The sequence below is a fragment of the Papio anubis genome, chromosome 6, assembly GCF_008728515.1.
Source record: "Papio anubis isolate 15944 chromosome 6, Panubis1.0, whole genome shotgun sequence".
Lineage (NCBI taxonomy): Eukaryota > Metazoa > Chordata > Mammalia > Primates > Cercopithecidae > Papio > Papio anubis.
The window spans coordinates 50833174-50859487 of record NC_044981.1 but is presented as its reverse complement, the minus strand read 5'-3'; the positions used below and the strand labels follow the sequence as shown (position 1 = coordinate 50859487).

The 26314-nt window shown below is 42.2% G+C and overlaps 1 protein-coding gene across 1 annotated transcript in view; it reads right to left on the bottom strand.

Moving 5' to 3' along the window:
• Positions 1–9785: 9785 nt before the first annotated feature.
• The window catches only part of PAQR8 (progestin and adipoQ receptor family member 8), a 46084-nt gene continuing 29555 nt past the window's right edge, over positions 9786–26314 (bottom strand). The window contains exon 2 of the mRNA XM_003897733.5: positions 9786–14382. Coding sequence (XP_003897782.1) covers positions 13266–14330 — 1065 coding nt within the window. The 5' untranslated portion in view covers positions 14331–14382 and the 3' untranslated portion in view covers positions 9786–13265. The remainder of the gene's footprint in view (positions 14383–26314) is intronic.

Genomic DNA, 26314 nt, shown 5'->3' with positions numbered 1-26314 from the left:
AGCATTTTGGGAGGCCGAGGTGGGCCGATCACATGAGGCCAGGATTTTGAGACCAGCCTGGCGAAAACCTGTCTCTACTCAAAATAAAAAAATTAGCTGGGCGTGGTGGCGCATGCCTGTAGTCCCAGCTACTCAAGAGGCTGAGGCAGGAGAATCGCTTGAACTGGGGAGGCAGAGGTTGCAGTGAACAGAGATCGTGCCACTGCACTCCAGTCTACATGACCACTTACCATACATTGCACTTCAGTTTGTACCCACCATTTCCCAGTTTGTGGAATATATAAAAGAGGACAAGAAACTGACCATTCCTGGCAGTTAAAGTAGGAAATGCCGTGATTGAAAGGCCATTGCATAAAGCCTGACTCAGAAGACCACAGAAATATTGCATGATTTTAGCAGGTGTTCCAAAACTTGGGGAATGGAAAAAAATTGAAAGGTCAGACTGCCAGGAGCCAAGCCTGAAAGAGGGCCTTGTGAGCTGGGTGATGTCTTCCAGGCAATCCTGATGGGATAGGCCATAAGTAGTCAGCTAAAATAAACCTCTCCTCTTTCAGCATTTTGCCCATAGCTGGCTTTACCCAGAATTTGTTTTCAAAACTGTGACATTCTTATTTTTATAGTACCTAAATTCACAGGACAAAAAATACCAAAGGGCTGTGTGTGCGTGTGTCCTGGACTATTTCTGCAGTGATTTTGGTGTTCTGCTTCCCTCTGCTGGATAAAAATGGTACAGCAAAATTTCTGGAAAAGAAAACAACCAATTACATACCAGCAGGTTTTGCAGGTACTGGGGGTGTGGGTGTGGTGAGCACGTGAATATGGGGATAAGATGGCCAGGGGGTGTCCCTCAGTCAGAGTGCTCTCTAGCATTCTTTTCCAACACTCCATGGCCTCTGAAATAGTTTATCTAAAAAGAGGGCCCCGTCAACCACTTCGATCTTTGCAAAGTATGGGAAAAGGAGAAACATCCAGTAATTAGATTTAGGATCCACAGGAGATCTTCATTTGACACAAAAATTACATCATTTGGGTCTAGACTATTTTAGTCTTGATGTGGGCTCCTGCTTGGGGTTTGGAAAAACCTGTATTTCTGCTTTTTCCTCCCTTAAGTCCAACCTATTCAATAACTTTAGCTGATTCCGTTGGAATTCTCTTTCCTTGTCAAAGCTGATCAAACATACTTCACAGCATATAACCGTCATAAGAGGGTCTTCGTTTTTTCATTGCCATTTTCCTAACTCTCATCACAGTGCTTAGCACTACATAGATGCCCATTAAATAGCTGTAAAATGACTGACCTACTACAGTTAATGAATGAATGACTCAGAGGTCACCTGGGAAAGTATTTTTCAAACTGCTGCAGATTTCTTTAGCAGTTCTTACAATCAACTTAATAGGTTGTGACCACAACCAGAATTATTTTTAAAAAAGAATAGAATAGAAATTATCCAGATGCATTCCATTTTGTTTGTAAGAATAATTCAGTGAAAGTTTTTTCAAGATACATACATACGTATACATTCATAGTGAGAGTATATTGTGGTCACAGCCAAAATGCTTGAAAAGTAATTGACACAATCCAGTTAGCTCATTTTACTAATGAGAAATCTCCAGACCAAAAGAGATCAAGGAACTATCAATCAATGACTGGTTCCCAATTGAGTATTCTTACACTCCACCTCAATCCTCTCACATCTAGGAAAGATAGTCCTCATTTAGCTCAAGACAGATCATTGATCTTGGCATCCTGGTTGTGAGACATCTCTGGCATAATAAAACTCTCAATAATAGGGAGAAAGAGAAGTGTGAGAATGTTGTGGTAGTAATATTGACTACAGTTTTAGATTCCAAATGTGGACAAGAAGTGAATTCATTAATTCAGGTAAATGACAACTTTGAAACAGTGGTGAAACTGACACCTTCTATTGAGCACCTCAAACCACTTTTCCTTTTCCCCTTTCACATATGCAGCATGAAACAGAAAGTGGAGCAGGTTAGGTCCTGAGAGCCACATTCCTGTCCTGTTAAGAATATTTGTGTGAGTTTGGACAATTTACTTACCCAAGTCTCCTGCTTTTCATCTCTAAAATGAAAAGCCAGGACCAGAGCTAATGATCATTGATTGATTGAGGGTCATGGGATCATTTTTAAAATCTTGTAAGAGTTTTGCACTATGGTTCCCTAAAATGCACATATTCACATGTACTTATAATTTCATGTAGTTCATGAAAGCTCCAGTGAGACTAGAAATCACTCCATTGAGTTTTCCCCTCTCTAAAATCTATGGAATGAAAAGTCTACAATATAGTACCCCAAAGGCAGAATGATATAGCGGTAAAGTGTGTGGACTGTAGGAAACTCTTCAGGACAAATGATTCTGTTTTGCCAACAACTGAATTGGAAAGGAGTAAAAAGACTGAGGTAGAAGGGAAACCTATAGATTAAAAAGAGATGTAAGTCAAAAGTCAACCAATTGCAATGTGTGGGTCCTACTGGGATCCTGATTTAAACTAAATACTTTAAAATAATTATGACATGAGACCATTGGGAATTCAAACACAGGATATTTGATGGTAAGGAATTGTTCTTCAGTTTTTTAGACATGATAATGATATCATATTCTTGTTTAAAGACTCTTCATCTTTTAAGGATACATAAAAAGCATGTGTTGTAGAAAAAATTATATCTGGGATTTGCTTCAAAATAATATGGACAGAAGCAAGTGAGTAGGGATATAGATGAAACTAGATTCCCCATGATTTGATAATTGTGTATGTGATTACATGGGAATTCATCGTACAATTCTATCTACTTTTGTATATGTTCAAGGTTTTTCATAATAAAAAATATTTTTAAAAAAGTATGGACTGCAGAGTCAGACTGCAGAGGTACAAATCCTATCACTTACCAGCTCTGTGACCCTGCAGAAGTTTCTTAACATTTTAATAGCCACAAACACGAATAATAATTGTTATTCCCAATTCACAAGGTTGTTGTGAGCATGAACTGAGTTCATATATGTTAGCACTTACTGTAGTGCCTGGCATGTAGTAAGCGCTCACTGACTGTTTGCTATTACCGCTGTCTGGGGGAGCATGATAAATGGACAGTTTGGTCAGTGACTGGGAATTGGAAAAATCATGGAAAATTAAAGACAGATTAAGGTAAAAAGAAAGGAGAAAGGGGGGAAATATGTTGGGTACTTTAGAGAATGCAACATGTAGAAGGGTTTGGTTTGTGTGACTTAAGTCTTTCTTTCCTTTTTATGCACGCCCCCTACCCACCAACTCTGAATAAACATCTCTCACATACACACACACACACACACCCAGATCCTTTTAGAGGGTAGGAGGGCAGCTAATCTCTTTTCAAGATAGAGTTTATGAAAAGAGCACAACGGCTTTCTGGTGGGCCACAGAGGAGGCTAGACGGCTGCAGCTTTCCGCGGAGCCATGGTCTTTTCCCTATTTGTTTGGTTTACTATTTTTTAAAAAATCACCACTAGAATGCGAGGCAGACAGTGAATATAAAACCTTTGCACCCAAAGATGAAGGTGCTTGCAGGTAGATGAGTTGGTTGTGAGTACCAAGAGTAGAGGCAAAGACCCAGGTGGGAAGTTGCCAAGGTGCAACCCAGGAGCACCTGCTTACACAGGGTAGACTCAGATGGGAAACACAGCCACACTGAAACTGGCTGTTCACAACGTTTTCTCTGTACTTAACTCCCTACCACAGAGGTTCTATTGTATTCCTACATGTGATAAGCTTCCCATCTGTATCTCTTCTGAGATCTGCAAATCCCATTTCTCCCTTTAATAGGGTATAGATGGGGGGGAAGGAGTTGAGAGACCAAGAGCCACTCGTTAGGAAAAGCTGTGTCAATTTCACAGGGAGGTAAAAACTGAGGTTGGCCCTGGATGCTGTATTAAGTTTTCTAGGATCATCATAACAAAGTACCACAAGCTAGGTGGCTTAAAACAGAATTTTTTTCTGTCACAGTTCCAAAGGCTAGAAGTCTGAAATCAGGGTGCTGGCAAGGCCATTCTCTCGCTCTGCCTGCCCAACACCCTAACCCACACACTCCATCCCCTAGCTTCTGCTTATTACCAGCAATCCTTGGCACTCTTTAGCTTGCAGATACATAACTCCCATTTCTGCCTCCATTGTCACATGGTGCTCTCCCCTGTATGTGTCTCTGTGTCTTCACATGGCTGTCTTTCTCTGTGTCTTCTCCTCTTCTTATAAGGACACCAATCATAATGAATTAAGAGATAGTCCAGTATGACCTCATCTTAACTGCTTACATGTACAACTACCTTGTCTCCAAATAAGGTCACTAATTGAGGTAGCAGGGTTTAGGATTTCAATATATCTAAGGGACACAAACACATAATAGATGGGAATCAAGAGGTAGAAAAAATGAGTACGTGGACCCATAGGGTTTCTTCTGTAGTCTGAGAACACTTGGGGCCATAGTGAGAAAGGGCGGTGCTGCCAGAATGTCTGGGTGCTATGTGTGTGTACCAATGCAAGGTTCTTCCTAATGCCTGGGAGAGTCTGTGATCATGGAGACTGAATGTCAGGGAAGGAATGTGGAGGAAAGCAAGAAATCCCCCATTTCCCGGGGGAAGATGAACTACATCTTATTCTGTTGTGGGTGGAGAAAAATCCCTCTCAAGGATATAGAGCTCCTGTTCTGGTGAGACGTCTGGGAGCCCATGGAGAGTGTGGATGAATTTGTGCAGGACTCACAATACCCTGCTCAGCGTGAAATGATAGAAATAATGACTGTGGGCTGGGTGCAGTGGCTCATGCCTGTAATCCCACCACTTTGGGAGGCTGAGGTGGGTGGATCACCTGAGGTCGGGAGTTCGAGACCAGCCTGACCAACATGGAGAAACCTGGTCTCTACTAAAAATACAAAATTAGCCGGGCATGGTGGCACATGCCTGTAATCCCAGCTACTCGGGAGGCTGAGGCAGGAGAATTGCCTGAACCTGGCAGGTGGAGGTTGTGGCGAGCTGAGGTTGCGCCGTTGGACTCTACCCTGGGCAACAAGAGCAAAACTCCGTCTCAAAAAAAAAAAAAAAAGAAAAGAAAAGAAAAAGAAATAATGACTGTGTGATTACCACTAGCACTTTCTGAATACAAATTTTGTGCCGGGTCCTGTGTGCAAAGGTATTTTTCCTGGAGTAAAATCAGTCAGATTCTAAGATAATTTGTCCTTGTTTAGAAAAGAAAAAACACTAGATGGAGATATTTTGCATGTTGCCATTGTTGTCTTTAAGAAATTGGTTTAGCCTGGAATCATGCTCAAATTTATTTTAATGAGGAATAAGATACATTAAAAGGTCCTAAAGATGAGAAAGTATTCACTAGAGTCATTTTATAAACATTAGAGAAGCATGCGAAAATAATTTGAAGTCAGTGGTTCTCAAAGTGAGTTTCTGTCCTTCAGATCCTTCAGGTCATTACAGAGGGCTTCTGAGACTGTTCGTAATGTGAGTAGCTCCATGTTGTATTCTAGCACAAAATACACTTAGGAATCTCAGCCTTGGTACCATTCAACAATAACAGTATAAGGACTTTTGCTTGGCTAAAGTGTCTAGAAATAAAATGAGAACTGCATCCTTAGGTTTACTTCATTTATCAGGGGTGGGGAGATGGAAATCTACGTTACACTTCCCTCTTAAACTTTGTCTGGTTCGCACAAGTGACAATGTGAGAAGTTAGACAAAAGAATCTTCTACACTCACTTAATTTTAGTGGCTAAGAATATAGACTCTGGATTCAAAGGCCTGAGTGTCTGTGAGATGATTCCATTACTTAAGAGCCAAGTAGTTGTGGGCAAATTTACTTTATGCCTCAGTTTCCTCATTTGCAAAATGGAGGCAATATTAGTGCCTACCTCACAGGGCTACTATGAGGGTTAAATGAAAGAATCTAGGAAAACAGCTCGGCTCAGTTCTTGGCAAGTGGTGAGTACTAGATAATGTAAACTGTTATTATCCCCAATTTACAGGCTCTGCCCTAGACATGTCATTCCATTTCTGCCCAGAGGATTATCCAGAGTACAAACTAGTGTCCAAAGAATGAGAAAACATTCAAAGACTATGTCGGTAGCAGAGGTCAACATTCTGGGCACTTTAAAAAGGCTCTGGGAGGAATCTGGGAAGAATTCTGCAAGCATGAGAGTGTGGCCACAGGAACAGTTTGCTGGGGCAGGCCTACACATGGAATAACTTGATGCCAATCTGGTTTTGTGCATATTGCAGGAAATAGAATTTACTCTGTTTTCTAAAGGCAAAGTAATGTGCAATTAGTAACTAATACATATAGATAGATAGCTACCCTGAATTTCCTTGGACAGAATTCTTCCCCACATACCCCATTCCCAAAGTCACAGTAAAAGCAAAAGTCTTCACAAGACCTCTACAACCTGTTCTCTTCTTCTGCTGTACTCTCCTTCTCTGTTCACAATGGCCTCCTGGCCATTCCTGGCATGCCCTGGGCTCAGAGCCCTTGTACTTCTTCCCTTTGCCTGGGTGAGAAACAGAGCTGGCTCCATCACCTTTCTTGGTATTCTTCCCCGATCCTGTTTAAAATGGCGCACTTACCCACTCCTCCAGTCTATCTCTCTTCCTTGCTCTCTGTTTCTCCTTGGCACCATCACCTTCTAATATATAATTTATTGATTTGGTTCACTGTTTCTCCATAAGGGCAGGAATTAGTGTTTTGTTCATTCCTGTATCCCGGGTGCCTAGAACAGAGGCTGATACCTAGTAGTGCTCAATGTGGAAGGGCTGTCAATGAATACTCCCTGGTTCAACAGGCCAGTCCTTACCTCCAGTGAAGGTATTTCTAGCACAGTCCTCTCTGAGAGCTTGATTCAGGAGAAACATTTCACACAATTCTTTCAACATGAGAGATAATGTATCATTGGCTTGGATTAATGAGACAGTATCAGCCACATCATCATCAAATTACCTATATAATGTAATGTCAGAAGGGAGTGTAATGTCACTGTCTCGGTACTCCTGTAAACTGACCCAGACGGTTGATTTTGTAACTTAGAGAATAAAGTACTAACTAGGCTGCTTAAAATTTCTAGTTTACGGCCAGGCGCGGTGGCTCACGCCTGTATTCCCAGCACTTTGGGAGGCTGTGGCGGGCGAATCACGAGGTCAGGATATCGAGACCATCCTAGCTAACACGGTGAAACCCCGTCTCTACTAAAAATACAAAAAATCAGTTGGGCGTGGTGGCGGGCACCTGTAGTCCCAGCTACTCGGGAGGCAGAGGCAGGAGAATGGCGTGAACCCGGGAGACGGAGCTTGCAGTGAGCCAGGTCAGCCACTGCACTCAACAGACTCTGAGCAAGACACCCTCTCCAAAAAAAAAAAAAAAAAAAAAAAAAAAATTCTAGTTTACAGTATCTGTTTTTTTCAGGAATCTTTGCATGACACTGCTATACCTTTTACCATTGACAATATTTTGACATAAGTCTTATTTTTCCGTAACAGGGATTTTAGTTTACTGATGGGTCCGAGGATTATCTTTTCTTCCTACTTTTCTAGTTTCTTTAATAAGCAAGCATATATTGCTTTAAGAAATAATTAACGATTTTTTTGTGCTTTCTATTAAGTCTGCAAAACTGTTTCATATGGCAGAGAAACATTTTTAAAATCCCATGTTCAAGTTCATATCTCTTGTCAAAATCCCTGGGAAAGCTGACTGTTTAAACTGACAATCCCATCAAAAGATAAAAGGGAGGATTTGAGATTTGGCAGGCCTTTCTCATCCAAGGATCCAAACATATTTTCAGGAAACTGACTGGAGAGTAGGACTTGACTTTATAATCCAGCCACCAAGGGTCCATGGACAATGAACTTTGGGGTTCTGAGAAGCCTCTGTGATGCAATGAATTCTTTATTTTGCATCCAAGGATGTGAGTGGAGTGAAATCGCTTTAACTCAAAAAGAAATGATGCAACCCTAGCTATGCATGAGATATTAGGATCAAAAGTTAAAAGATTATGTCAAAGTGTACATAATGCATAAAAGTGCTTCATTTGCTGTAAAAAGCTCTGCAAGTATTTGGTGCTGATGTTTCTGATTGGCTGGACCGTGAATTTATCTGAAGGAAAAATGAGTTTAAACGTTATAACTAGTTGTGTGGCTTCAAACCAGTCACTCTACCTTTCTAGTGTTTCCTAGTTCAATGGAGACCTGTTTGGCCTTACTTACCTCGTAGTTTAGAAGCTCATATAGATGTGGAAATATTTTAGAAATCATAATAAAATTTCAGCTGTTATTCTGTAGCCTTCCATATGGTCTGGACCTCCTGCAATCTTAAAATATAGTGAATACCTTTTCCAGTGAGAATCCTGTTATGTAACAAAAGCCCTTACCATAGATAGATATGCTCCCAAAGTTAATATTTAAATGAATTATCTTTTTAATGCAATCATTTTCCTTCCATATTAAATTACTTCTATAATAATTCCACAAAGGATATGGTTGTTACTTTTTAAAGGAGGTAGCCAGAGTGCAGCATGCTGCTTTCAACTTACCAAGTCAGGAACCTGTACTCAGGTTGGAACCACACATCCCCTTCCTTGAAGGATGGGACTATGTACCTGGGAAGTCTCTACTGCTTGTGGAAATTTAGGGCTCCTCTCTCTGTCTGGATGTGTCAAGGATCCCCAGGACTGAGTTAAAACAAGTAGAGGGCAGTGAGAAGGGTTGGAGAAGTGGCAGGAGTAACGGGAAGTAGAGGCAGCTATAAGGTGACTGTCTTGCTACAGGGGAAGAGGTTTCCAACCTCTGGAGGTAAAGGGGAGAGAGAGCTTAATCCTTATGAAGAGGTTCTGGCCCAAACCAGGTCCCAGCTTCTTGGCCCTCAGGCTGTGATTGGAACCATGATCTGGAGAGAGGGACCCTCATGGCCCAAGGAAAAGATGCCAGCACTCATTTAGCAGACGGCAGACTCTCTGCCCACAGGGTGTCTTTTCCACACTGTGGTGTCTCCAGAGCCAATGTGGTACCTTTCACCAATAGGTGCTCAATAAATTCTTGCTAAATTAATAACTGAAGAGTGGTTAAACTAGTAACAGTAACAACGGAAGCATTTTCAAACTGCCTAGGGCCCCTGCTGGTGACAAAAAAGGGTTTGGGCAAGATTGACAACCATAATTCAACCAGTGGAGCCTCCAGCCATAGAAATGCTGTTTTCTTTGTGATTGTGATGTTACTATAGCCTGAAGCTGCAGTTGCTTAGAGAATCACCTTTTACACAGCTCTTTCAATCTGTGAAGGCTACAAAATTAGTTAATGCCACATTTCACAACTCATACATTGTAGTACCTGCTATAGTTGAATCATAGTATAATTCATCATTTTTACATTTATAAAATTGTAGCCAATGACTTAAAAATTTTGAAATCTTTTACACTATTATCTATGAAACTAGGAGTATTTATTTAATTACACTGAAATCTTCAGAGAAATCAACTTCATAGCATTTTGTGGGGAAGCAATTTGTTCTACTCATGAGTAGGTATTAGGGTGTGTGTGTATATGTGTATGGGGGATGGGATATAGAGTTTTTTTTAAAGTTTTTATACTTTCCTGCTTCTTGGTGGAGGTAAAGTGTCCTGACCTCCTTTTCCTGGCAATGTTTGTATAAACAGAACCTTTTAGAGGGGGCCTCTTCAAGGTAGTCCTTGTTAAGACCTTGTCAAAGAAACAAGGTGGCTGTTGCTTTAAACTGCTGACACTACAACAATGCATATACAAAGTCACTTTAATGGTTATTCATATAAGAAGATTTATATAGACAGAAAATAGCTCCATTTTTACTTTGCCAAGCAATCAAGAAAAACACAAGACCACTAGAATTAGTAGGCAGAAGCCTTGTGGACAATGGCTGTGCCCTTTCTAAGACATGAATGCCATCTGGAGGATCCATTTGAAACTACAGTGCAGTAACCAAAGAACCTAATGTTTTCAAGCATAAAGGTACTTTTTGTGAACAGGTGGGCAACAGAGGCAGGAATAACTACCTTCATTCTATGGACTTAAACTCCTATTTCTTTCTAGCTTCCAGTAGAAGACTCTTGAGAATATTGTTATTGAGTGAAGTACTTTCCGCTGAAATGGAAATGAACCCCTAGAGTCTTACAAATATTATTAGCTCATCAGTAAATACAGGTCAGGAAGAATTAGGCAAAAGAGAAGCAGACAAATGTGTCCCCAGTTTAGTGTGTCCTGCCATCTCCTCTCCCTATACTGCATTTCATTCATGAGAAGATGTATATGACTGATAGTTTAGTTTTTTCAAAGGTATTTACATTTTCATAGGTTGAAAGTCTAAATTAACAGAGAGAGAGAAAGTTAACTAGCAGAATTTCCAGTAGATATGTTGGAGGGGCTATGGTGGAATAAGATAGCCATCTCCTTTATAAAATTGTTAATTATTCCTTTTAAACTAGGTCTGTTTTCTTACTGATACACTAAACTTTAACAAAAATGTTTTAAAAGGAGTAATTCCTCAAAAGTCTGAGTAGTTAGAAACATCTGCATTTCCTAGTTTATTTCTTAGAAGATTCTGATATTCTGAGGGCATGTCATAGAGTCTCCTACCTCAATGCCTCTCAAATATCTCCTATTAAAAAACTGTTTCTAGGGCGGGTGTGATGGCTAATGTCTGTAATCCCAACACTTTGGGAGGCTGAGGTGGGCAGATCACTTGAGTTCAGGAGTTCAAGACCACCCTAAGCAACATGGCAAAACCCTGTCTCTATAAAAAATGCAAAAATTAGCCAGGTGTGGTGGCATGCACCTGTAGTACCAGGTACTTAGGAGGCTGAGGTGGGAGGATTGCTTGAGCTGGGGAGGTCGAGACTGCAGTGAGCCGTGATTGCACCACTGCACTCTAGCCTGGGCGACAGAGTAAGACCCTGTCTCAGAAAAAGAGATTTAAAAAAAAAATTTCCAACCAGTTGAGGGGCCAATACTTGTATAAATTAAAACTGTATGGCAATATCTTAATGCCTCTTCCTGTGCTCTTCATGTCACAGGCCATTAACAATGTTCAGATTGGCACTGGTCTGTGCACCCATCTGATCACTGCTCTACCTCCGGTTCTCTCTTTTTAAAAATATGTGGATTTGAACTAAAGATCTCTGCCCACAATACCACCAGTTATATTAAAGAGTTTGACTTACACCCTCTTCCCTTCTGCTCTATTCCCTCCCTTCTCCTCCCAACTTTCAAAATAATACAGTCTTTGAATCTGTAATAAAGAAAACTTCAAACAATTTCTAGTCCCTATTTTAAATTGACCCTCTACTAACAACGTATTTGCACAATTCCCCCATCCTCTTGTTCAGTTCAACCCAGTTCAGTTTTGCTAATTTTATTTGCCATAAATTTGTCCTAGACACCAGAAGCTTGTATAAGACACTTGGGTAACACAGAAGTTCAGATATTTGAGGATTAACAGGAGAAATCCATCTAAGAAAACAACGTAGCTGACAAGAAGCATGCTTTCTTGATATAAAGATTATTGGAAAGCTTCAGTTGAATATCTTTTTTTGTTTGTGGCCGAAATACACGTTGAGAAAGTCTTTTGATTGATAAGCAATTCTAGCTTTCTGAAGTTTCTTTCATTCACTAGTTGAAGAGCAATATATATTTTTTCTTATCCCAATAACCCAAAACAGAAAATTCTACATGGGCATATATTAAGTGTTCATACATTTCCATTTATAAGGCACAAAACCCACAAATCTCAGAGAAAGGAAGAAAACAAAAGATTGAAGACAACAAAGTAAACTCAGAGGAGGTTCATCAAACTGGAGTTATCATGTCCCTTTTTAGTAAATAAGGGACCTCATACTGACAGAAATCATTGCCTCTGAAAAGAGGGCTTCTGAGCCCTTCTTTTGACACAGCCTCCTTCACTGGATTAGTGCAGAAGTCAATCCTCAGGGAGGGCTGCAGGGCCAGAACACATCAATCCCAAGCACCACCTATCCCATAGAAGCTTCTGGGCAGCAATGCTCCAAACAAACCAGGGTGCCTGGTTCACATGTTCTCACCCAAAGACAAACCCACAGTAAACACACATGCTTGCCTATCCCAGTACTTGAGTATTTTAAGGGCTCTGCTCTAAGCTGACGCAGAACTGCCTGCCTGAGAACCCTGAACTGGGTTAGTTATGTGGGTCCTTTGTGGGACAGCATCTATGTAGAAGACTGGACCTTGGGTTCCTCTTGAAATAATGAGGTCCCTAGAGGGATCCTTAGAACCAACTAATCCTACCAAGAGCTTTTAAAACATGCTGGTCAAATATGGAGATTCCCTGGTGCAACTCCCAGATCTCCTGGTCTGTTAGGCAGCCCTGATAACTCTCAAGTAATCCTGTTGTCCACCGGTGTAAAATAGAACGGGTCCCATGACACCATGTAGTATCTATGCTTATTGGCTGGGCCTCCTGGTGGCTCTTGGCACTGTAATTTCTAGTACCGTTTACATTAGAACTATATGAGAATAAGCTTTCTGAATGTCCACATGAATCCAAGCATTTCCTGGAAGTATGACTGCTTCCTAGTCCTTTATATCACCATGCAAGGTAGGGATGGGAGTGAACAGCACTTCAGAGAAAACTGCCAGTTAGACAGTTATCCTGAGAAAAGGGTTAGTATTATAGTTGTCGAGAAAGGAGAGACCAGAAATCAGATGAACTGAGTAATTCATTATGTCATCTTGAAGGCTTTTCCACTCTGGACAATTTGAAATCCAAATGAAATTGGGTCCTTGGGTCAATTTATTCCATTACCAAAGAACAGCATAGTAGGATAGCCATTCCAACAGGGTGAGGACCAGCCACCTACTTACTTTCCAGTCCGATTTTATTATCCATTCAGCTTTTAGGAATTGCCCCTGGAGGCCATAGTCAGAATTTTGCTAAATTTTCAGGCATGAAGACGATTCTCCTTATTTCAATGTCTCATGAATCTTATGAGAGATCCCTTCCCTTCCTGTGCCTTGTTAAGCTATGATCCAAAAGGAAAAGGAGTATTCCTTTCATTAACAACAACAAAACTCTTAAATCTTTTGGCTTTCAAACACTGCAGCTATAACATATCCTTGGATATATGTATTAATTTAAAAGCCAATCCTTTCAAAGTCAACTTCTATTGTATCAAGTTTTCTCCAAATTATGAGGGGCTTCCTCCACACGCTGCCCCACTTGCCAGCCTCAGGAATCTTTCTTGGTCAGTCTGGCCTTGACTTTGTGCCTCAGAAGGGCTGCGGTGGCAGCACTGCAGGCAGCCAGAAAGAAGAAGGAGAGGCAGGCCATGTGGACAGACAGGGGTCCATGGCGCTGCAGGAAGATCTCCTGCCGCCCCTGGTAGTCCAGGAGGATGGCCTCCAGCTGAGAGAGCGTGCAGATGGACAGAAAGGCATGGAAGATCTGATGCCCATGGCCTACGATGTCACAGGAACCCGGGAAGTACTTCTCAGGCACCGGGCAGGAGAAGAAATAAGCGCTAACCAGGAAGAAGAGGATCTGGAGGGTGTGGTACCAGGCTGCTTGCTCCTGGCAGCCAGCCAGGTGGCAGAGCGCCACACGGTGTGCCACAGGGCTGATGTCTAGGATGAAGGCCAGCCCTGCCGGCACCACTTGACAGATCTTCCTCATGACTGGGTAAGGCCTCCGGTAACGATATTTGGCATAGCAACAGCCAGCACAAGATAACCAGCCACAGAAGGCAGCTGCTGGCAAGAAGAAAAGCCAGAACCGCTCATACCAGGCCTGGTCAGAGCTGTAGAAGAAATGAGCCAAAGCGCTGCCATACTGGTAAACGCTCACGCCAACATAGTCCACAAAGTAGAAGGTGTAGTGGGAGAGCTCTGACTTGGACTGCAGTAGGTGGGCCAGAAGGCTGCAGGTGAGGTAAGTGATTGACGACAGGATGAAAAGGAGCAGGGGCAGGGAGTGAGTAGACGCCCATGGCAAGGCCTCAGCCTCGGCAAAGGCCCAGAATCGCAAGAGGACCGCCAGGGCTGCCAGTAAATGGGTCCAGACGTTGACCACCTCATTGTGTTTCTGAAAGAGGCTGAAGAAGTAGTAGCGCCACTCGTGACCCGTGGGGCGGTAGCCAGTGCGGATGTAAGGCTCCCGGAAGAGCTGGGGCACATCTGTTTCCGGGACAGTGCAAGGCATCTTGGGAAGCCCATCCTCCAGGATCTTGGGCAGGCGGCGCAGCTGCTGCCCGCTGACCGACAGGGTGCTCAGGCGCTCCAAGATGGCGGTCGTCATGGCCGCGGCCCGCTTGCGCTCCGTGCCACGCACTCAGGACAGGGGATGCAACCTGCAGAAAAGAAAGGAAAATTGGCAAAACGGCAGTGAGACACGAATGCAGCTAAGATAGACAAGGTACTATGGCTATTTTCTTTTCTTTTGAGACGGGATCTCATTCTGTCGCCCAGGCTAGAGTGCAGTGACACGATCACAGCTCACTGCAACCTCTAATTCCTGGGCTCAAGTAATCCTCCAGAGTAGCTAGGACCACAGATGCTCGCCAACACGCCCGGATAATTTTTTGTTGCTGCTGTTGTTGTAGAGACGGGGGTGTCGCTATGTACAGCGTTTGGACTGGGTCCAAACTCCTGAGCTCAAGCAGTCCTCCCTCCTCAGCCTCCCCAAGTGTTAGTACAGGCGTGAGCCACCAGGCCGGCTAGGATCTGTGGTTATTTTAATGGAACGTGGCTTTCTGGTACAGTAGAGGAAGCAAGGAGCTGCAGACAGTTTCTTTGAGCCTCCTTTTCTTCATCTGTAGAATAATGGAGTTGGACCAAGATCTCTTACTGTCCCTATATATATATTTTTTTTGTTGTTGTTGAGACGGAGTTTCACTCTTGTTGCCCAGGCTGGAATGCAATGGCGCCATCTCGGCTCACCACAACCTCCGCCTTCCGAGTTCAAGCGATTCTCCTGCCTCAGCCTCCCAAGTAGCTGGGATTACAGGCATGTGCCACCACGCTTGCTAATTTTGTATTTTTAGTAGAGATGGGGTTTCTCTATGTTGGTCAGGCTGGTCTCAAACTCCCGACTTCAGGTGATCTGCCCACCTCGGCCTCCCAAAGCTTTTTTTTTTTTTTTTTTGAAACAGAATCTGGCTCTGTCGCCCAGCTGGAATGCAGTGGCGCAATCTTGGTTCACTGCAACTTCCGTCTCCCGCGTAGCTGGTATTACAGGCGTGCACCACCATGCCCAGCTAATTTTTGTATTTTTAGTAGAGATGGGGTTTCACCATGTTGGCCAGGCTGGTCTCGAACTTCTCACCTCAAATTATCTGCCCGCCTTAGCCTCTAAAAGTGCTGGAATTACAGATGTAAGCCACCATGCCTGGCCTGTCCCAATATTCTATGTTTACTACACTTAGTGTGAGGCAAAGTTACATCTTGTAAAATGGAAATGTTAGCTACCCTAACATAATTTAGTGATATCAATGACTTAATGATTATCAAGATTTAATTATATCTATAAGTAAGGTAGCCTTTAAAGGATGGGATTTTCTCAATATTAAAATGTAATAGGCTTTAATAGCATGAAATATCGTATTGAAATATAAGAATTACAAATCTTGATATCGCTAATGATAGACTGTATTTCTTTAGCACCTACCTAATCTTAAACTATCCGCTAATTTCACTGGTACTTTGAAAATATGAGGTGAGCAACTGACTAAGCCTCATATTTAAGACAGGCAAATTGACTTATCAGTTAGGTTGGTAAAGAAAAATGCACATTCTAGGATATCCTAACAGTTAAAATTAACATGTGACCTAAATTTAACATAAAATCTAATTGCAAAGACTGTTGTTCATTTTTTAAAATTATGCTCTGAAAAGCAAGTAGTTTTAGATTTGCCTCTCTTAGGTAATTAAAACTGTACTCGGTGATTTCAGGCTTCAGAAATGCTTAACTTACTCTTGTATTTCTCGGTGACAGACGAATACAGCAATTATTTCATAAAATATTTCATAAAACTGTTGCAAAATTTCATGTGAAGTTGCTAGGTAAAGAAATAGATTTTAAGCATTTCTAGTTACCTTATGTAATTATGTTTCCCAAGCTTTTTTCTTCAGAAAAATTCAATATCTGATTTATCTAAATGCACCCCTTCTTTCAAAGACCCTCAACTGGAGCACATACAGCAAGTACTGTTCAAGGTGCTTACTAATTTTAGCAAAGAAAATGTAATTCCTACCATACATCTCAATCAATATTGAAAAAGAAAAAATACCTAATCAGGTAAAAAAGTGTAGGGCATGAAAATTAATAAAATGTAAAGAAGTTCAGGGAGACCTGGAGTCAAGCTCCAGTTTTGCCACTTACTGGGGTGACCTTGGGCAAGTTATAGAATTCTGTCAGCCTCAGTTTCTTCATAATTCTATATATTATATGGGTTGTATGATAGTTAGATGAGAGGGTCTAAAAAATGAAGTGCTTAGCACTCTGCCCAGCCCAAGATAAGTACGTAGTAAATGTGAAGTATTGCTGTCATTTTTATTGCCATGAGCTGGGCTCTGTACTAGGTACTAGGGATACAAAGACTGGTAAGATACACTTCCTGCCTTCAAAGAGATCAAAGTTTACTGGGGAAACAGACATGTAGGGGAATCAACACAAAAACGTGCAATAAGTGCTCCATTAGAGACAAGTACTGGTTCACAGGGGTCTCAGCAAACAGCCAAAACAGGGAAAGGATGGGGGTATAGCCCTCTCGAAGTGACCCTGAACTGAATCTTGAAGAAAAATCAGAATTCCTGAGAAAAGATAAAGGCGGAAGAGACTTGTAGGCAGAGAGCAAGGTCAAAGAACTTCTGCCAAGATACGGGCTTGGAAAGCCTGGAGCATCTGAGGTCACTGTAGTTTGCAGTTATGACATTGGTGCCAGAGAGACCTGAGCGCACATCCTGAGCCCCACCATCAACAAGCTGCATGAATCCAGCCTGAGCTTTGTTATCTGTGGAGTAAACAACAGAGAAGCTACCTTACAGGGCTGAAAAAGAACTATATGACATAATGCTTGTAAAGTGTTTAACAAAGTGCTTGGTTCCAAGTCTGCATAAGTACTTGCCATTATTATGACCATCACTGATATGAGATGCAGGAATCATTCATGAGGTCAGGGCCTAATGTCCCCTCCATACCTTGAACCTATTTCTATGGTAGCCCCTATAACCCTGTATTGAGGCATTCATTTAGCCAGCACCCATCAGACAGTGGTCTTCTACCAGGAATGGGCTATGAACTCATGCTCAGTGTAGGAATTAAAGACACCAAGAGAAATGTATTAAGGATTACAGAGTCGGCCAGAAAGAGAAACACAGAAAGAGGGAGTGTGGGAGAGAGAAAGAAAATGCTAATTAGAATACCTGAATTCATTTAAAAACAAAAAGAAAAGAAAAAGCTAAGCAGTGCTTCTGCTATCAGCCAGCAGAGGGATCCGAGTGCCTGATAGTTCAGTTCTGGATGGAGGTTTCTCCAACTGACCTTGGTGGACGAACTACAGGAATGGGCCCGGAACGTGGGATAACTTCTCAAGTTGTCCTGTTGCTGTTAGCAACATATAATCTGGAGGTGCTGGGCTTGTTGGAGTTCTGGGGAATTAAAGTGCTCTATTGTTTAGATATAATCTTCTACTACCCTCTTGTGAAGTACAGAGCAAACCAGATGAAATCACCAGTCTGATTTTATGGCTGGGAGAAATCAAGGTGAGTCACTGGGGTTATAAAGCTGTAGAAGAAGGAATCCCCAAAGATGCTCCCAGTGGCCCTGTCTGCATGCTGTCTAAAATCAAGGCTATATCTCTCGTCTTTGGGAACCCAAACCAATCAGACGATTCCTGCATCCAGAGTTAAATAATATATAACCACACAATTCCTACTTATTTTCATATCCTTAAAATAGCATATCCATCACATAGCAGGTTCTTATAAACTGACAACTGAATTTCTAAAGACTAAAACTTAGGGTTTTAGTAGTTTAGTAATTGGAAGAGAGCACAATTCAGATCTGAGAACTAACTGGCATATCTGTCTGTTCTGAGGGAGAAAGGACAGAACAGGATACTGCCTCATTGTTGGTCTGCAGAAGACCATGACGGCAGAGCTCTGACAGTTCCTTCTAGTTCTCATATCACTAGCCTCCCTCATGACTTGATGTTGACAAGTTCTTTTCTGGAAATTATTTCTACTTCACTCTTACAGAAAATAAAACTAGGAAGAGATTTATAGAACTAAGAAGCAGAGAGGTACAAGTCCAAAAGGATATTAACTTTAACTTCAAAAGAAAATGTGTACAAAGGGAAATACATTGGCAGAATCATCATTTCCCTTACAAATGAGATATTTAAAATGCAGCCACCGAGATCTCAGGGTCTTCTTAACAGCTCCACCCCCTGGAGTGTGTAACCCAATACCCACAAAGGAATCTGAGAGTCCAGGTATACAACCACCGTGGCCTCTAACTCAGAATATGATTCCTTACCTCTCTCAGGAATTGAGAGGGTCACAAAGATCTGTCATCTGAGGGTAAAAAGGACTTAAATTTCCCAGCCAAGGGCAGTGGCTCACGCCTGTAATCCCAGCCCTTTGGGAGGCTGAGGCGGGTGGACTGCTTGAGGTCAGGAGTTCGGGACGAGCCTGACGAACATGTTGAAACGCCATCTCTACTAAAAATACAAAAATTAGCTGGGCATGGTGGCCGGTGCGTGTAATCCTAGCTACTAGAAAGGCTGAGGCAGGAGAATCACTTGAACCGAGGAGGAGGAGGTTGCAGTGAGCCGAGATCGTGCCACTGCACTGCAGCCTGGGTGACAAAGTGAGACTTCGTCTCAAAAACAAGAACAGCAACAAAGGACTTAAATTTCCCTTTGGTAGTGCAAGGTCGTGAAAAATTCTGTCAGGCGCGGTGGCTCACACCTGTAATCTCAGCACTTTGGGAGGCCGAGGGGGGCGGATCACCTGAGGTCAGGAGTTTGAGACTAGCCTGGCCATATAGTGAAACCCTGTCTCTGCTAAAAATACAAAAAATCAGCTGGGTGTGTTGGCAGGCTCCTGTAATCCCAACTACTCAGGAGAATCACTTGAACCCAGGAGGTGGAGGTTGCAGTGAGCCAAGATCAAGCCATTGCACACCAGCCTGGGCAACAAAAGCGAAACTCTGCCTCAAAAAAAAAAAAAAGGAAAGAAAAATTCTAAACTTGTGGTCAGAAAGAAGGTTTGGGTTGTTTTTCTTTTTTCCCTCTCTTTGTCATTTCCTTAGCAACCACCTCTTCCCCTGCCATGAAATTCTCCCTTTGAGAGCAGCTAACACAGCTACAAAAATGGTACCATGAGTTATAATTCTTTTATCCTCATTAACTTCAGAAGCCACTGTGAAGTGGGGTCTGCCCCCCTCCCTCTTAGGCCTCACTTTCACCAAGCAGGAATGGGCAATGCTTCCATGATTCAAAGGACCAGCTGTAAAGTTTGAGCCCGTTTTGGAGGAAACCACATACTGTCATCATGATGTTGAATCCTCCCAGCCTTCCATGTGGCTGCACTGAGTAAAGAGCCCTCCCTCACTTCTGACCTCTGTTCCCACACCCTCCTCCCTAACCTGATGTGACTATCAGCTGACCAAGATTCTACCTTAGAACAATCTCCTTTGTACAGGGTTCACTCCAACTCCTGGACAGCTGAAATTTAAATCTTCCTCAAGAATTTTTATGAACTGGATAATTTCAAGTCTTGTAATTTTGATCAACCAGAAATCTTTTTCAGAGCAAGGATTATCTGTTCAACACTATTCCAGGCTACAAAGGCCGCAGAAGAAGAATACAATAAGACCCTTTACCTCAAGAAGCTTGGAAGAGTCAAACTTCATGAATCAATAGCCAACACCAGAGGACACACATAATCAAGTGTAAAGTAGAGCGAAATACAAATAGATCTATAGAAGAGAACACACTCGGAGTATGCTGGGGCAGCCTTGGGGGGAAGTGGGCTTGTGTTAGCCCTAGAAGGCTGGATAGAGCTCAGACAAGTGAGAATTGGGGCATTCTGGCAAAGAGGCAAAATAAGAGCATAGGAATGGTATGACTTCCTGGTAGGTCTATGAGCAGAGGGGCTCTTGGGGAGTAATGAGCAAGGGGGTGGGCTAGGTGCAGTGGAATTAGTGAAAGTTTAGGTTTGATGTTACAGAGGAAATGGGAGTCATTTCTCTCCCCTGAAACTATTACCCTGTTTCAATGCTCATCTCCCCTGAGCTCTGCAAGGATTCCCAATGCTAACCAATGCCTCCTCTCTTGGCTTAGGTGACAATGACACTACCTTCTCTGGCCCCACCTTGGCTTTCTTCTCCCACCATCCCTGTCAATTGTGGTATCTGCCCCCTTTTCACCATCCAGTGTCTCTCAGATGGGCACTTCTGCCAGGCCCTTAGCTTCAGCCAGCACCTGTATCCGCTGATTTCCAAATTTGCCTCCAGCCAGATCTTTCCTGAGGTTTGAATTCAAATATCCAACTGCTCTAGATGTGTTCAAAAGAATGTCTCCCATGGGCACTTCAAACTCATCTTCAGACATTTCCTTCAACCCAGACTTGACTTATTCCCTACATCTAATCAGAATCAAGGTTTGCTGATTTTATCTCAACATTTCTGGAATCCATTTGCCTTTTCGATTTCTACTGCTCTCCCTTAATTTAGGCCGTCAAAATTAACTTATGTTAATGATGACAATAGCAGTCTCATAACTGACCTTTCTTCATCAATAATGGCTCTCCTAACTCACATCCCCAACCCTCATTTCATTCAGGGCAACAGTTTAAAAATGGAAATCTGATTATCATTCCCTCCTCAAAATTCTTCAACAGCTCACCATTGTTTGTTTACAATAGAAATTCTAAGCCCTAATTATTCAAACAGATCCTTTCTCTGTTGACCTTCCTATTCCAGCCTCCTCTCCCAGAGCCCATACCTCTAAGGCCACTTTGTTGGCCCAGATCTTAATACTCTGAATACTGGGAGTTCTTGACACTGTATCTCCCATGCATGCAAACTCAGTACGCTCTAGCCCAGCAACTCTGGCTCATTTTCAGCACTCTACCTGGAAGTCGGCTCCACCAGGAAGTTTTTCTTAACTCCCAGACTGGCTTAGGGTTCTCTCCAGCCCTCATTAGACTCCCAGTTTGCTTCATTCATGGAGCTGGGTTCATTCATTTACTCCACTTACTTTCCCATTAGCCATAAGCTCCTTAAAGGCAGGAACTGTTAGGTGCAGAAGTCCCCATGTTGAAAATAATATCTGGCATATAGAAGACACCTTACAATTATTTACTGAATGAACAGTTCTTTAGGCCCAGGCTCATGGCACCAATTTCCTATACTTCTGCAAAGGTGAAGAAAAAAAGAAGTAATGGATTGGGAGTCAGGAAGTCTGGCTATTAGTATTTGCTCTACTCAGGTGTGTGACTATGCCTAAGACAATCAATTACTCAGAGTCATTGTCCTCATAAAAAAGGGTGGGTGGGAGGAGGTGATTTCCTGTCTATCCACTTTTAAGGAAGAAAACAGAATGAATAACAAAATGGTCAGTCATGGAATAGTACTTTCAAGAGGCAAAACATGCACATAAAGTCCTAGTAATATTTCAAATAAAGAGCCCACTGAAGGATATAACTTAGTAAAAATAAATCTATCCACACATATTTTCTACCTTATAATTGATTTTAATGTAATTTTTTAAAATCAAAAAGGAGTAATTTTTTTTTTTGTAACACTTCTGGGAATCGTCATAATACTGCCTCCCTGGGTCAGGTCAGGGCTGAATGACATGTTTGAAAATGTTGAGGTTGAAGTGCCCATGGGGGACATTCATTTGGACACATCTGGAGCAGTGGGACATTTGAACTGCCCTATCTCCTTTAAGGATTTTTAATTAGATTCAGATTACAATGGAATTGGAATTAAAAGTTCTATTTACTGAGTATATGTACCATGAATTCACTTAATGTTTATAAGAAAGTGTTAGAAAATGTTGAATAATGCCTTGCGTTATGTAGGGATCTAATCTTTTTTTTTTTTTTTCTTTTTTGAGACAAAGTCTCAATCTGTTACCCAAGGCTGGAGTGCAATGGCGCGATCTTGGCTCACTGCAACCTCCGCCTCCCGGGTTCAAGCAATTCTCCTGTCTCAGCCTCCCGAGTAGCTGGGACTAAACTACAGGCGCATGCCACTATGCCCAGCTAATTTTTTGAATTTTTAGTAGAGACAGGGTTTCACCATATTGGTCAGGCTGGTCTCAAACTCCTGACCTCAGGTGATCCACCCACCTCAGCCTCCCAAAGTGTTGGGATTATAGGTGTGAGTCACTGTGCCTGGCCAGGATCTAATCTTAAAGATTTATCTTAGAAGAGCCTTGCAAATTTTTTTTTTTAATGGAAAGAAAAAAATGGGGTAAAAATCCCAAGTTCATGGTAATAATTTGACATTTTAGCCAAAAATTGTGCATTTAGGTGTTCTTTTTAAAAGAAAATCACAGAACTAAGCTAAATACAGATGTTCATTGACATATGATGGGTTATATAACCCAGTAAACTCATTGTTAAGTTGAAAATGCATTTAATGCGCCTAATCTACTGAACCTAACCACTCAGCCTAGCCTACCTTAAATGTGCTCAGAACACACACATTAGCCTACAGGTGGGGAAAGTCATCTGGCAAGAGGACACTGTAGGGTATTGGTTGTTTTGAGATCACATGGCTGACTGGGAGCTGCAGGTTACTGCTGCTCCCCAGAATTGCTAGAGTATTTCACTGCCTATCACTAGCCTTGGAAAAAATCAAAACCCCAAACGCAAAGTATGGTTTCTATTGAATGTGTATCACTTTCACACCATCCTAAGTTGGGGATCATCTGTATTCTTAAGGTTTGGTTTTGTTTTCCTAGTTCTGACTGATGGAAACTACCTAAAATGCATTTCCTTTTCAGTAACTTTCAATAAAACAATGAAATGACACGTTTTTGGTGATAGTTGTTATCCCCTGAAAACACAGCAAAATATGTCAAGTACCCATAAGAGACCATTTAACTTCCAGAGAGGAACTTTATGGATAAGCAGAACAGCACCTGGGCACATCTCCTATCACCTGAGAAACAGGTGTAACCGTGTCTAACAGGTATGCCCACTGCACTCACTGCTTCTGGCCATCTCCTCCATCTGCTGGATTCCCTCTCATTGGCCCCTGTCTGAATTTGAGTCCTTACTGTCTCTCACAGGAACCTCTGTAGGATACAGGAGGCCTTCCCGGTCCCTACCTGTGTGTCTCTTTAACTGTCCCCAAAGCATCTCCCACTCTGCCACTTTGTGTTCCAGTTATTCTGCCATCCTCTCAGGACTCTGTCCTTCTGTGCATGCCAGGAATGCCCACACCACTGATGTCCACTGGCCAACTCCTACTCATGCTTCATGTCCCATCTCAAATGGCCCCTGTGAAGCCTTCCCCTCAGGTGCTCCTTCACCTAACTGCCACTGCACTTATAGTCCTTCATTATAGGACTTTCCTTACTATATGCCTACATCGTTTGCATATGTCTCTGTGACCACAAACTGCAAGATCCTTTGAGGGCTGAGAATATTTTTATCATTAGCATTGTGCCTAGCACATCGATATTCCAAGAAATCACTGTTGAATGAATGAATGAATGAATGGATGGAATGAAAGTGTCCAAATCGACCAGGTACAGTGGCTCACACCTGTAATCCCAGCACTTTGGGAAGCTGAGTAGCGAGTATAGCTTGAGCCCAGGAGTTCAAGACCAGCCTTGGCAACACAGCAAGACTCTATCTCTACAACAAATTTAAAAATTAGCCAGGCATGGTGGTACACACCTGTAGTCCCAGTTACTCAGGATGCTGAGGTGGGAGGATCACTTGAGCCCAGGAGGTTGAGGCTACAGTGAGCCATGGTTATGCCACTGCGCTCCAGCCTGGACAACAGAGCAAGACCCCGTGTCAAAAACAAAAAAAGAGAGAGAGAGAAAGTGTCAGAATAATAGTATGAAACACTTACATTATGTCTAGCACATACCAGACAGTGTTTTGGGTGCTTTGAAAATATTAACTTATTTAAACTTCCCATCAACTACCTGACACCGGTACTATTATCATTCCCATTTCACAGATAAGGAAACAGAGTCACAGAGAGATTGTGTAACTTGTCCGAGGCTACACAGTATGTGATAGATCCAGGAGGTAACTAAGCAGTGGACTCTAAAGTCTGGGTTCTTAACCACTATGCCTCCAAAAAAAGCACTCTATGACTAAACCCCAATATTTTTTGAAATACAACTTCAAATATGCTACTGCAATACTGCTTTGCTTCATTAACAAAGATAACTTGCAGTTGGCCTTACAAAAACAGTCAGTACTGCAAAGTTTCTCAGTGCTTCGATAGAGTTTACTTGTAAATCAGATTCCAATGCTCCCTAAGAGAATAAAACGTGACTTCCACAAAATCTGAGTGGACTCTATCAAATAATCCAAATAGGTCTATTAGCCCAGATAAATATGATCATAAATCTGATGGGCCTCTTTCATATTAAAGAGACACATGGTTCATTGTGGCTAGCTTTACAGAACTGGTGGGGTGAGACATTCCAATCATAAACCTGAGGTCATTTATCAGCCTACTGGTGGAACGCACAATGGCAGTGAGATCACTAAATCTGCTATGCATATAGCAAGCTACCTAAAAAGCCTCTCCCAAATTAACAAAGTGGGGGAATTAAAGAAAAGCTCCATATTTGGGAACCTGGCATTGTCTGGTACTGAAGACATTTTATCTGGATGCCAAATAGAAGCACTCCAAAGCAATAGTGTTTCCTGACCTATTACAAGGATGCTATGTGAATCTACCACAAACTTGGAATAGCTGATTCCCTGAAAAGAACACTGGGCAAGAAATTAGAAGTCCCAATGTTTAGTTCTAGCTCTACCACTATGTGACTTTTTTCTTTTTTTTTTTTGAGACAGAGTCTCGCTCTGTCACCCAGGCTGGAGTACGGTGGCGCGATCTCGCTTCACTGCAACCTCCACCTCCTGGGTTCAAACAATTCTCCTGCCTCAGCCTCCCGAGTAGTTGGGACTACAGGTGCACACCACCACACCCAGCTACATTTTTTTTTGTATTTTAGTAGAGACGGGGTTTCACCGTGTTGCCCAGTTTGGTCTCGAACTCCTGAGCTCAGGCAATCTGCCCTCCTAGGCCTCCCAAAGTGCTCTAAGTGACTTTTAAGCAAATTACTCAACCTCTCTATGTCTTGGTGCCCTTGTCCATAAGATGGGGGTGTAATCTATATAACCTCTAATAATGTAAAATTCCACAATTCACCTGGGCTATGTTTTGCTTTGTATTGAACGTCAAGCAGCATGCTGAAATCACCAACAAACAGATCCTGTGACATCACTTCATGTCACTGTGTGTGGGACTCACACAGATGGCAGGAAAGTGACCTGCTGGTTGTTGGATAGAGGACAAACAAGCAGCAGTTCCTATCAAAGGCAGAAGAAATGCTTCCAGAATTCACAGAAGCCCAGCTTCACACATCACTGCATAACTATAAATGGCTGCAAAGGAATAGCAGCCAAAATGACAACCTGGTGTCCATTTATAAGGACTGGAACTGTGCTTTAAGCAGCCTTTGAGCCAGAGGTAGAGTTGGAAACAGCCTCACATGCCTCAGGATCTCCACAGTCATTAAGTGAGAGACCTCTGAGCTCATACTGATCTTTACAGCCACATCTTCCAAGGAGCATATCACTATTTGTAAAGTCACATTTGAAAGAGGGGCACTACCAGTGCAATCCTATTATTAGCAGAGATCATTGGAACATTGGTTCAGATTCACCAATGGTCAGTGCATATTTCCCCCCTATATTTAACAAAACCTAACAAACAGAATCTCGACATCCAAAAATGGAGTATTTGATTGAGTAAATTAAGATAAATCTATACAATACTCTACATTTATTAAAATAACTAGCATATTGACATTCATTGTTATACAAAGATACATGATATGTGTGCTCCATTGGTTTTTCACTGTAGTCTCCACTGCACTTAGAAAAGTGATGGACTAGCACATTGTACATTCTCAAAAAAGATTTCTTGAATGAATAAATGAGTCAAAGACATGTAAAGGGAAAAACAGACTTAAAGTATGTGTCCCACCCAGCCCTATTTTTGTA